The sequence below is a fragment of the Lineus longissimus genome, chromosome 2, assembly GCF_910592395.1.
Source record: "Lineus longissimus chromosome 2, tnLinLong1.2, whole genome shotgun sequence".
NCBI classification, from domain to species: domain Eukaryota; kingdom Metazoa; phylum Nemertea; class Pilidiophora; order Heteronemertea; family Lineidae; genus Lineus; species Lineus longissimus.
In genome coordinates this window covers 20,107,935-20,121,492 of record NC_088309.1, presented here as the reverse complement: position 1 = coordinate 20,121,492, position 13,558 = coordinate 20,107,935, and the positions used below count along the sequence as shown (strand labels likewise).

The 13,558-nt window shown below is 41.3% G+C and overlaps 2 protein-coding genes across 4 annotated transcripts; one reads left to right on the top strand and one right to left on the bottom strand.

The window, feature by feature from the left end:
* Positions 1–2,928: 2,928 nt before the first annotated feature.
* LOC135482773 (DNA repair protein complementing XP-A cells homolog) lies at positions 2,929–7,287 on the bottom strand. 3 transcript variants are annotated; one of them, XM_064763128.1, is made up of 7 exons: positions 7,153–7,287; positions 6,574–6,697; positions 5,531–5,631; positions 5,109–5,214; positions 4,544–4,706; positions 3,939–4,056; positions 2,929–3,291 (listed from the first exon to the last, which is right to left on the bottom strand). In XM_064763128.1, the coding sequence occupies exons 2-7, from the start codon at positions 6,684–6,686 to the stop codon at positions 3,140–3,142; spliced, it is 753 nt and encodes a 250-aa protein (XP_064619198.1). In that variant the 5' UTR covers positions 6,687–6,697; positions 7,153–7,287; the 3' UTR covers positions 2,929–3,139. The 3 variants fall into 3 exon arrangements, with proteins under 3 accessions (XP_064619198.1, XP_064619195.1, XP_064619197.1); XM_064763125.1 differs by lacking the exon at positions 7,153–7,287 and adding an exon at positions 6,934–7,137; XM_064763127.1 differs by lacking the exon at positions 7,153–7,287 and adding an exon at positions 6,815–6,899.
* A 4-nt stretch (positions 7,288–7,291) lies between these two features.
* Positions 7,292–11,422, top strand: LOC135482771 (nuclear speckle splicing regulatory protein 1-like). The gene is made up of 6 exons (XM_064763122.1): positions 7,292–7,368; positions 7,531–7,681; positions 8,433–8,570; positions 8,907–9,114; positions 9,464–9,578; positions 9,911–11,422. Exons 1-6 carry the CDS (start codon positions 7,343–7,345, stop codon positions 10,848–10,850), a joined length of 1,578 nt encoding a protein of 525 aa, XP_064619192.1. The 5' UTR covers positions 7,292–7,342; the 3' UTR covers positions 10,851–11,422.
* Positions 11,423–13,558: the final 2,136 nt, after the last annotated feature.

The window sequence follows — 13,558 nt, the reverse complement described above, 5'->3', positions numbered from 1 at the left end:
CGTTGTGACATGCCCTTGGGCCTCAGGCAATATCCTTGATTTTCTCCAATCACGACCAATATATCTTAGTCGCAGATGTACCTAGTTAACATCGATTTGTCCTGGGTGTCCTTATGTCACAGCCGTTTTGTTTGTTTCTAATGGAGTGCATTTGCAATCCATTTGCGTAAAACTGACCAAGAAGACTGTTTTCGTCAGCAGATCTGTTGACGGATGGAGTCCTTAAACCGCCGTCGCTCCAGTGCCCAGTTCATGTTGTCCCTTTCACTTTTAGCTCAACAGTACAACTCACTGCCGGATGATATGGACGGTTAACTTAACCATCGCTCGAGACAGGGTTTTGTTTCTAAAAGGAAATAGAGAGAAGGAGGCCAAATGATACCAGATCTGTTACATGCATAATTAGCATTGGATTAATCTGTAATTGAACATTATTGTCTTTATTATAAGCATAAGCCTTCATCTTCTTAAGAGTCGTTTGATCTCAGTCCTTGTTTGGAGACACGACAGTAATTTCGTCATTTCGTACGCTTGACGAGTATGCCATAATTCTGTACCGGATTTCATATACTGTATTTGTTCTCCGTGCTGGAGTTCTTCATCACTAAAATGAACATGGTCGCCATCTTGCAGTACACAAACATATATAGAAATCAAAATTCAATGTGTCCTTTTCAAATTGTAATTTGCAAGACGTACAGTTGTGATAATTACCTTAAATTCCTAATCCCGTATTGTGTCACAATCACGTCCTCGAACGAATTCTCTTGGTCAAAAATATCTCAAATCTCATTGAATAACAATGCATATGAGATCAATCTGGTCCATAAAGTAGCTGGTTTGCATAAATGTTTGTGTTGCATAGGTATGAACAACGATGCTGAGCTCATCGAACGGTTACTTAGCTACAAGCTGAAAATCTATATATCGGAAAGGCCCAGTAGGCTCTGCGTTTGATGAGTCGGATTAATAATTCACGGATTTTCCCGGTATGATATCGCCCTAGATACTTGTTGTAAACAGATAGGCTGTGTTGGTAATTGCATAAAGTTAAATGGTTTTGATATCAACGTACGTTTTCACGCAGATAGTGACGAGTTGTGTTGTGGTTTTGACAACGAAATGACTCTTGGCAGATATTAGATGGCGACTGTTCCTGACAGATTCCTCAGTGACTGTTCAAAGGTCTTCGTCAGGAGCCATCGCGACCTTACAGTAACATCCACCAGTAGCGATCATCATTAAACAAGGAACATACGTCAGGAGCCATTTTGTCATTAGGGCCTATCAGACTATAATATTTTAACTAAAATGAGCTAATCCCCTTATGCCATCAAAACAAAGAGACACTTTCGTAGACTAGGTTGCTATGGGAACAAACCCAGTAAATCTCGAGGCTTTAGTTCACATCACAATTCATTCCATGGTGTGTTCAACAAGGCTTATAAAACTTCACGCCCACTCGCCGAGTACAGTTGATGAACTGATCTGATTACAAGGTGGAAGCCTTTCTTTTGGCAGGTAAAAACTCTGATATGTTGCAACAACAACACCAAACGCCAACTCAGATGCCTGGCAGGCAAGTCGGTCTGGTTGTGACTGTCTCACCTTTCTCAACATGTTGACTGTCGCAACTAACCGAATCAGGCCTGATAGCTCTGCCATCTTGCCAATGCAGTAAAAAGTGGGCCTGGCCCCTCCACCGTCTTGTCAACATGGTGAGAAAGTTGAGACGGTAACAACCAGACCGACTTGCCTGCCAGGCACCTAACAATCTGTCAAAATGGTGGGAGAGATGAGACGCTCACAACTAGACCAAATCGGACAAAGCACACCCACCGTCTTGCCATCACGATGAGAGACATCGTCAGTGCCTGATCAGACTGAGGACAATGTCACTGCCAATAGATTGAGGACATGTCTCTACCTGATCATACAGAGGACAATGTCACAGCCAGATCATACTAAAGACAGTGTAACTGCCTGAAGGTATGAGGAGAATGTCACTTCCTAATCAAACTGAAGACAATATCACTGATGGACAGATTGAGGACATGTCTCTACCTGATCACACAGAGGACAATGTAACAGCCAGATCATACTAAAGACAGTGTCACTGCCTGATTGTCCTCAGGAGAATGTCACTTCCTAATCATACTGAAGACAATGTCACTGACGGACAGATTGAGGACATGTCTCTACCTGATCATACGGAGGACAATGTCACAGCCAGATCACTAAAGACAGTGTCACTGCCTGATTGTCCTGAGGAGAATGTCACTTCCTAATCATACTGAAGACAATGTCACTGCCAATAGATTGGGGACATGTCTCTACCTGATCACACAGAGGACAATGTCACAGCCAGATCATACTAAAGACAGTGTCACTGCCTGATCGACCAGAGGAGAATGTCACTTCCTAATTATACTAAAGACAATTTCACTGACGGACAGATTGAAGACATGTCTCTACCTGATCATACGGAAGACAATGTCACAGCCAGATCTTACTAAAGACAGTGTCACTGCCTGATCGTCCAGAGGAGAATGTCACCTCCTAATTATACTGAAGACAATGTCACTGTCGGACAGATTGAGGGCATGTCTCTACCTCATCATACGGAGGACAATGTCACAGCCAGATCATACCAAAGACAGTGTCACTGCCTGATCGTCCAGCGGAGAATGTCGCTTGAAAACGTCTATGCAGAGATCTTGTACAGCATTACAGTGTGTAGGAGTTGTCATTTCAGGTACAACCAGTATGTGTATGCGTCTAGCATTTGTAAACGTCTTGTTTGATGCCACATCTGCAGCAGTAGGAGCTTTAGAGAACACTGCACCAAGCGTCAGAGCACGCCAACAGTGATCGGCAACTTCATAGACAACCTCAGAGTCATTTGATTGTTTGTTATGAACATTTTTTTAGCCATGTAATTATTGTAAATGGAATTTTGATTTGTTTCATGTTTAATTACATTTTGTCTTCCGTGTACATGTATATCTATTTGGCCCAGCGCTACACCACACTGTGCATAATCACCAAAAATCAGAGTGACACTTCTTCGCGAAATGGAGTACACTTCTATCAGAGAGTCATTGTCTTTCTTTTCAATGTCATCTTTGAAACTATTTTTTCACATTTTCTCGTAAGATAACTTGTGTCCACATGACTGACAGGTCTTTGTATATACATCCTCTTCTTCATCGTATTCCTCACCACCGTAGACATGTTCATGTGCTGCCGATTCCTTCTTGTAAAGACTTGATCGCACCGTCATTCGCAACTCTGCAACAGATAAAGTTATGATAAGTGTTGTAAAAAGATAGCAATGTCTCAGAAGAGAAGATCTGGTAGTTCTCATTGAGGTATGCAAGTGCTGAGAAAGCACAGAGGATGAGTTCTCCATATTAATACTCCAATGGCTTACATACTGGTACAGCCACTGGCAGTCAAGCTCCGACCTTTCGTTCTCTTTGACTAATTGGTTGTGAAAAAGGCAAGACACTGCTGCCCCAGCACCAGAGAGCTCTGGGTGGATGCAGCTCATCAGCCACGTAATGGGAACTTATCTAGTAGATGGAATACTCTGATCACAAATCAGGCAGATGCCACTTGATCAGCCCTGGCAGGCAAAGCATCTGGTAAGTAGAAAACTCTGATCACAAAACTAGGAAGACATCACTTGATAATAGATAGCCTTTGCTGGCAAGATGTCTAAGAGATGACCACGCCAAATAATAAATCATGATTGAAGGCAGCAGCCTGTGCTGTCTTTAATTGGCTACCTACACGCCAACGGTTATGACGGAAGTTGTGACAATATCAGTCATATGGATATATGGATGAGATCAATCCATACTTGGTCATAGGGATTCCATAGTAATGAAGTCCAGTCCAAATATCAAGACAACACGGTATCAAAGGAACCTCACGTTTCATTTTCTTGTCAAACTTTTTCTGCTTGCCCTCTTCCCTTTTTTCCTTTCTCTCTTCTTTCTTTTCCTCCAAGCCATCTTCTCCGCCATGCACCTCGAGAGACCTGGTGATAACCTAAGACAACACAGAACCTTTAATATTTTGGGCAAGTATTCTACATGTATACCAGCAATATGGGTAAGTATTCTACATGTATACCAGCAATGTGGGTAAGTATTCTACAAGTCTACCGGCAATATGTAATTTACTATATTTCTCCGTTTTCAATCCACCAATTAACTGCTCTCGGCATTGCTTAACTTCAGTGACGGGGCTGAGAACGTCAACTTCATGGACAACTTCATAAAGGAAATTCTTTCACAGAGTGGATGCTTGGCCATCTTTTAAAGTTGGGAGTATGATACACCTTCCCTCTCTTTCGACAACGTCAGCTCGTCCACAAGCTAGCATCCTGCCGCAATGCACCTCTTATACTTCAGAGAATGATACATAATTTCTCTGTTGCTTTGACAAGTCATTCTACAAGCTGATAGGATGACCTCAGACAGAGGAGGAGAGAAAACCCTGAAAACTACCTGATCCATGAAAAATATTCACAAACCTGTTTTTTTAAATATAGTTTCATCGTCCCCCATCTGTCATGTCTCGGATTCTTCTTTTCTATAAACTTCAATGGCGGATCTTTTTCAAAGTGGTGATCTTTGAGTAGGTATTCCTTTTTGGCGTCAGTTTTGGTAATCAGGTCATATTCATCATTGTCCTCTCTGTAACAGAACACAATATGTGAAAACGCTAACTACAGGTGAATTATGGTGGAAAGCTGAATGGGCATGCACAATCACTGGTGGAAATTGACAAGGTTTCCAATGGTTATGCAATAGTTTTCCATTCATTTTTTCATTTGTCCAACATTACGCCACGCAGGAGATCTATGTCCAATGTCAAGTTCCCGGTGGAATATTCTACCGATAAATAGGTGTTAAAAGTGGTACACCAGTTCTGTTATACTTTCTCCTGATTAGAGTCAAGACAGTCCCCTATTTCGTTACGAAAAACATCTCCACCCTTCTTTACAGGAAGCCTAGGACTGTAGTCTTGTCGTCAGGGACGTTTTCATCCACAGGACTTTTATAGGATGAGTATTCAAGCTAAGAAAACACACTCACTTGCATTTGTCGCACACAGCCAAATTGAACTGTTTATATAGATAGGAATTGAGCATTTCTCCTCCACACTCTGTACACATCAGGCGGTCCCCAAAATTTATTGGCGCTGAAATTTAAAATGCGACAGTGTAAAATTATAATTCATCAAACCAGTCAGTATCTACATGTATGTAAAACCACTTCATGGGTATGATAATGTAAGCATGAGGTTCTTAGGTACAAATGAAGTGGTAATAATGTTGATAATAATAATGTCCATTAATGATGCGATTTCTTTAGCACTCCATTGTAAATCTGATGTAGTTACATCGTTCAAAGTGCTTTTCATAATATTACCCGAGCTATTAAAGGAATCAATTTAAGTAGAATTAACTAAAGTAGCAATCAAAGTTACGATTAATTAAATAGAAATCATCTCTGACCTGGGTCATGAACAATAGTTGTGTGCCCTTGTTCCTCCTCCTCATCATCCACCACAAAGCCTGCCCCAGAGTCGCAGTTCTTTTTGCTTGGTGGCTCAATCCTAGAATTGGAAACAATTACATGTACATATAAATATAAAATGCATTTTTTGCAAAGATTTGATTTCTGCCATTCTGATGAGCTGAAATTTGATCCATACTGTTGTATTTGCACAGGTTATTAACGTAATAAGTCCTGAATTTGCCTTCTAACGTCCGGATCCTTTATTCTAACACTGCTTCACAAAATTATACACACCAAAGTCATAATTGATAAAATAGTTCGTCGGGATGACGATTCGTGCACGTGATTATAAAATACTCGGGAGACTGGAATAACTCTCTATCGCTCTCTTCTCTCTCTCTCTCTCTCTCTCTCTCTGCCGAGAGCGTGCGGACAGCTGTTTTGTATTCACGCGCAGCTTTGTCTGCACCAATCAGGGGGCAACGTTGATGCGTCTCCATCCAATGAGGAGCCGCATCAATGCTGACGTAATTGATCACGCTGGGGAGAATGGAGGATTAAAAGTAGACCGTGGGAATTTTCACAGGTATCTTATCTGATACCCAATTCCAATAATCTCGCACACTTAATTCCAAGAATTACACATTACAGTGCTACTCATAAGAAAGGTTTTACAATTACTATACAACAATACAATTCACTACAGTACAAAATGGTTTGAGATCCTGATATTTTAGAAAGCCAGGGAGGCCAGCTCAACCCAGAGGGGAGAGAAGATGAAACTTTTGAAGTGAGAAGGGTCTTGGGTCTGCCCCAGGAGATTTTGGATATTCAAGTGTCAGATATACGTTTTCCTGGCATCTGAGTATGGTGACCAGAAAATCTCTTGAGGTATAATGCTCTGGACCACCAGTAGAAAACATTTGATTGACTCTCACACATTTCATGTTTAAATGATGTTTTTTTAAGCTGTTCTGAACCTAAGCCTCTGATTTATTGATACGAGGACAGACGGCTCTTGCATCACACTGAAGCTCACCTATTTGCAGTTTTCTTCAATTCTCTTGAGCGTTTTAACAACAAAGCATGTTGTCGATTTCTTTCAATGCGGGCTCTCTGAGCATCTGTCAGTTTTGGAGCTGTCTCTATCATTGTTGAACCAGCTGAAAATGAATTGAAATGACAGATAAACAATCTGTCAATCATACTGGGGGTCTTCTTGACAAACTACGCTTTCTACTATTATTCACATACCGTGGACAAGTGTGTTATAAGCATACCTTGCTATACAGACAGGAAGAACAGTTCAATGGTAGCATTTCACATTGATGTTTTATGTAGAAATGCAGTTTTTTGAGACACCCTGTGTATGCACATGTCAAAGAAAGCATGCACTTACATGAACAATCTTTAGGAGGTTGTAGAGCACTTGTTTTACTGTCTTCCTCCATTTTTTGGATGTTATTTTTTGACAGATGATGTTATTAATTCAACAATGTAAAGATTTTGCAAATATATTGTTTTGACTCTAAGGAAATGAGGTATTTATGAAACATCAAAAATGAAAAGTTCCCAATTATGGAAAGCGACCTCTATGGACAGAGTAGCAAACCATCACCTTTATTATTTCTTCAAATTTTGGTCTATTGCTACAATTTTAGGACAAAACAATGCCAAAATTATTTGAATTGAGTTCAATACTTATTTTTGACAGGAATTACTTGTATCATAAAGGTCTAGTTAGACCACATTGCATGAAACTATGAAGAAGAATTGGCTGCAGTTTATCCTCTATCACGAAAGGAAACATGGCGGCCGAAGTTGGTGGAAAAAAGTTAGTGGCTTCAAATTCCCCTTTTCATGTCCAAATGATGTCAAATTACCCAATCTCATGTTATAAACACACTCTACAATATGTGCTGTATCATATGAACTTGTAAAATCATGTCAAAAATCAGGTCTGTTTAAAATTCTGTAATGATTTTATTCTCTGCAGGTATGGACTGATCATCTCCAACAAAAACTCGAAAGCTACTGCGGCAATCAGAGGTCGACCTTCAATATTTGGTGATGACAGTGATGATGAGAGCAAGCCTAAGTTGGCGCCTTTGAAAAAGGCTTCTGGTGATGCCAGAGTCAAGAAGCAGGTAATTTAATACTGTACCGGTAATGTAATTATATGCCTGGTTCATGGTTGTCATGCATGACAATCGAACTAGAAGCAGGGGTGGTAAACAGGGTGCGTAAGAAAGCAGGAACGGACCGAAACGGACCAAAACGGGCCGGAACGGAGTTAAAATTTGCCGAAACGGAGCTTCTAGTGGTTTTAAATGGCATCTATAGGCAAGATAGGGCCCCTGAATTATAAATTATGTTCATATAATGAAGATCAGACTTCTTTTCCATGATAGCCCCTAAATATTTAATGAGGACTAAATTTACTTTCACGCAGACCTGAAGTGACGTCATCAGTTCTTGTGCAGTATAAGCGCTGTCTGCTACTGGAATCGGCCCCGACCAAATCAGGCAATATCATCAATACCACGATGGAAAAGAAGTCTGATCTTCATTATATGAACATAATTTATAATTCAGGGGCCCAATCTTGCCTATAGATGCCATTTAAAACCACCAGAAGTTCCTTTTCGGCAAATTTTAACTCCGTTCCGGCCCGTTTTGGTTCGTTTCGGTCCGTTCCTGCTTTCTTATGAACCGGTGGTAAACATTAGAAAAATACTTACAGTTACTGTTATTTAATTTGTACAGAGAGCCATGAAATTTAAGTTTAAATGGCAAATGATAGAAAAACAAATAAACCTTTTGGAAGATCTTTAATATAAACTTGTATTTTTTCCCCCTATATATTTGATAATGTGGTTCTAATTAATTAATTTTCAGACAAAGCTTGAGATTGAGAAGGCCTTGGCAGATGATCCATCAGTCTATGAATATGACAACATCTATGACAAACTGAAGCAAGATGAGGCAGCAAAGTTCACCAAAGCTAAGGAGATACAAAAAGATAATAAAAATAAGGTAGGTTGGGTTGAGATGAAGTACTGGACGTCTTATACACTTCTTTGGGATGTCTAAAATAATCCAGTCTGAAGATTTTTAACTGTAGTTTTAGCCCTGACAACTTTAAAAGGAGATAATCAAGGGGGTTGAAACACATTGTACAGAACTAAGCGATCTTGAAAGTAATGAAGACACTTCAACAACTTTTATGGAAATATCTCAGCTTGTAACTTTAATAAGAAAGGCTTCCTCCACCATCCTCATCGTCATCATCGCCAATACTATAACCTGTGACCTGTAGCACCTTTGTAAACCGACCAAATGTTATCATTCGAATATTGTTTCATCTTGTAGCCTAAGTACATGCAGCAGTTATTGAAGTCAGCAGAGTTGCGTAAGAAAGAACAAGAGCGCAGAACCCAGAAGAAAGTGCAGAAGGAGAGAGAACAAGAGGGCGATGAATTTAAGGATAAGGAGGCATTCGTGACCTCGGCTTATAAGAAGAAGTTGCAAGAGATGAAGGAGGCTGAGGAGAAGGAGAAGCTGGCACAAGAGATGGAAGGTAGGCAGAAACCCTGAGTGTCCTGTTGCCAGTGTTGGATCCCTGAGCATTGGATGCTGCCTGAAGAACAGTCTCAGATGTCTTGCCTTCTGATTAAATTCTGGCAAATTTCCGAGGCTTTGGCTGTCCTTAACCTGTTTTAAACCATGAGCTCTGTGATATCTGTGTGTGACCCACCAGATGCTGCCTGTACATGTTGGAGAAATTCCAGATAGGACATCCGACAACATTTTCACCTGAAAATATTAGAACAGCTAAAGTTGATGTCTGCATGATGTCTGTGGTCAGTGTATCGCCTTATCATATCGTTTCACTTCTTATGTTAAATCAGTGTCTGATCTTCTTTCAGAAAAGCTAGACGTGAAGAACCAGAAGGATATGAGTGGATTCCATCGCCATTTGCTGAAACAGATGACAGGGGAGGAGCCAGTGCCATCTGTTGTCAAAGAGGAGCCGAAAGAAAGGTACGCATTCTGGGCAACATGAATTTCAGGTTTTTGGTGTTTGGGCTTCTCATTCTTAAAAAGCAGCCAGCCTATTAGTGAGACACCCTATTAGAAAGGACACTAGTCTTTGTCATTTCCATTTACTTGAAGGTGACCTCTGTACAAAGTTCAGGCCAGACCTCCTAGTTCATCTCTTAGTGTAGGGGGTGGGCATGTTGTTTCCTTATGGAAAAAGTGACAAAACAGCTGGTAGAACAACATTGAAAATAACCTTTGTGTTTCCTTGTGCCAAAAGTTAGAAAACTGCTCGTAGAGAAACTTTTAAAATAACATCTTTTTGAATCTTTCAGTGAAACGAAGGTGAAAGTTGAAGGAGATGATGATAGATCGAAACACAGGGATCGGAGTGTAGACGATAAAGGCAGAAGACATGAAGAGAGGGAGAAACACCAGGACAGAGATGATTCGGATAGAAAGAGGGAAAAACACAAAGACTATGATAAAAAGAGGAATGGGGATGATAAATACAGGGACTTTGATAGGTCGCGGGATAGGGAGGACAGGCACAGGGATGATAGAAATAGAGATAGGGGTGATAAGCATAAGGAGGACAGACACAGGGACAGTCATGAGAAATCAAGGGGTCGGAATGAAAAATATCCGGATGAGAGACACCGAGATGATAGCGAGGATAAACGTAGGGGTGGGGATGAAAGACGTAGAGATAGGGATGAAAAACACAGGGATCGAGATGAAAAACATAGAGATGTTGACAGAAATAAGGAGGAAAAACGGAAAGAAAAATACAGGGACTCTGAAAAACACTCAGATCGTGATGAAATGCGTAGGGATGTATATAGAGATAGGGATGAAAAGGGTAAGCACAGGGACAGAGAGGGAAAGCACAGGGACAGTGATCGAGATCGAGGGGAGAAGCACAGGGGTGCTGATGGAATTCCAGAGGAGAAACATCGAAATAAGGACAAGGCAAAGCATAAGAAGGATTCTGAATGTGAAAAAGACGGCGATACTGGTGAGGACATATCTGAGGGAAAAGCTAATGACATTAGAACAGATGTGAAAAAAAGAAACTTTTCAGATTTAGACCGAGATGATAGTTCAGATGAAGACAGTCCACTGCCAAAACCTCCATCCAACTCCCATGAGGAGCCTCCAAAAACTGATCCTCTGAAAAAGTATGCTAAGAGGAACACTGGGCAGAGTATCAGTGATGCAAAGGCGAGATATCTGGCTCGGAAACAGGCAAGGGCTCAAGATGCCACTGATTAAATTTTCACTTAATCTTAAGATGAATCAGTTTTTACAATATTTTACGACATTTGGAAGAATGGCACTCAGTTCAGTGTATTACTTCAGTTAAGACATTCAGGTTTCGAAATCAAATGGCATTCCATGTTTTGGCATTATTCTGTTCCATAAATATGTAATTCCCCGACCGATTATGATATATAATTCTTTGAATATATTGATGAATTTGAAATAAGAGGATAATTATATTGAGCTATACTTGTATGCGCTGGTCAAGTATTTAAACTGTACATTGCCCACGCAGTTTAGTGGAGATGGCTATTTCTACAGTAATCTAGAGCTTCCTCCTTTTAGTTTCTTTTACAATGTACCATATGTTCTAGGTAACGAAATTTAGTGAACTTATTTTGAGGTGAAATTACTTTTCCCATGGGAGAGCTTTCAATTTTGTTCATTTTGTCCCTAAGATTGGGACAAACTCATGGAATCATGCTAACAGAGAAGTCTGTTTTGAGTTAGTTTTAACCTCCTTATTTCTTCTACTGCCGGTCAAGAGAGAGTACTTTTCAGAAGAAAAATTAAAACTTTGTAAATATGAATACGTAGTTTGTTCATGACTGTGGTGCCAGTAATCTTAGCACATGGATATATCATGCTAAGAGTATTTGCTCGATGCTAAGACACCAGGAAGATTAGGAAATTCGCTCGTCAATTTCCTAACTTGTCTTCATTGTGTACGATGGTGCTTCAATGGTATACATGTACTGGTTACGAGCCACAAAAGACTTACCGGAATCCTTGTGGCTGGTAAAATTGAGCGGTTACTGGCCGCAAAAGATCCACCAGGGTCTTTTGTCAGTTAAAGGCACCCTTTTGGTTCCTCTGGTCCTCAATTTGAATCAAAGTGTGAGTGTGACTACCTATGAGGTTGTAAGTGACTTCTATCTCCATGTTGCCAGCTTGGCTTTCAAGCCTTCCTTTTTCTAACGTACCATATCTCCTTCAGTCACCTCCATGGCCTGTCTTCCAGTTGCATGGAGAGAGTGTCTTCAGAATGTACCATATATCGTATAGTCACCCCAAAACGGCCTTCCATTGGCCTGGGAAGATCGTCTTCAGAATGTACCTCATCTCCTGCGGTCACCTCCACGACCTGCCTTCCATTCACCTGGAGAAACTGTCTCCAGAACATTCCATGTCTCCTACAGTCAACTCCACGACCTGTCTTTCATTCACCTGGAGAAACTCTCTCCAGACATACCATATCTCCTACAGTCACCTTCACGACCTGTTTTCCAGTCGCCTGGAGAAACTGTTTCCAGAACGTACCATGTCTCCGACAGTCAGCTGGACGGCCTGCCTTCCTGTTTGGAGAAAGAGTCTCCAGGACGAATCAAAACTCCTTCAGTCAGCTCGACGGCCTGTCTTCAAGTCGCATGGAGAAACTGTCAACAGAATGTACCCTATCTCCTATAGTCACCACCCTCGAGCAATCCCCAGTCCCCTCGAAAAACTGTCATCAGAATGTATATTATCCTCCACGCTTACCATTCTCGAATTGTCCCCTAATCCCCTCGAGAAACTGTCACAAGAATGTCGTACATTCATCCACAACACACGCTTATCATTCGTAAGCTGTCCTTTAGTCCCCTTGACAACCTGCGTTGTTAAACCGTCCTCCAGAATGTCCACTTACCGTCATCTGAAACTGTCGTTCAGTTCCCTAGAGAAACTGTCGCCAAAATGTACCACTGACTAACAAACGTCTTCGTTGCGTCCGTCGCAACCCTGGAGGAGACACCAGACTAGTCTTTACCAGCCGTGCTCCGGGTCAATCAAATATTCGTCTCCGATGTTGTACACACTGAATGGCCTGATTTGCCAATGAATAGAACAGGTCACATTTTATTGACAGACGACTGGGAGACAGGCTGTGGACGGTGCCTGAAGAAGATATGATACGTTCTGCGGACAACTTCTCTCGGCGACTGGAGGACGGTATCAAAAGGAGATATGGTACATTCTTTTGCCGGGGAGACGGTCCGAGAACGTTAGACAGTAGGGACCTATATATTCTTCATTCGGGGGGCATTTTCTCCCGGTGAAGGGAGGGCGGTAGTGCTATCGCCCCAATGACGATAATGGGCGTCTTTGGTATGCACTGATAAGGACGCAATCGTATTATTCAAATGTTTATATTTCCATCAAATATTCGTACACATCCATGAAGACGTATCTTCTCTTGCTTGCTTAATTGCTTGCTTGCTTGATTGGTACAACTGCAAAATACAAATATCAAAAGAGTGTCTTACAACTTTGTCAACATATTCTGACAGAGGGGATAAAACCCTGCAAACAAACTATTGAAACCAATTCCACATCATCACAATCTGAAACGAATGAGGACAAGCTTGCGCGTCTGTGAACACGCGTCTGGCGTTGTGGTCTTCGTTGGAGCATTCTGTCTTCGCCGAATGGGTTGACTGAAAACTGTCTTTGGACCTAAAAAATTATGGGGGACAGTAAAGTTTCTCTCGGCGACTGGAAGACAACCCGATGGCAGTGACTGAAGAGGCTAAGAAGCAGTCGGGCATCATGTTCTCAAATGGAGGACGGCCCGTGGACGGTATTCTGGTGGCGGTAAGTTTGATCAGAGAACGTTGTGATATAGAAGATAAGATACATTCTGGCGACAGTCTTTTCGGGCGACTAGAAGACAGGTCGTTGAT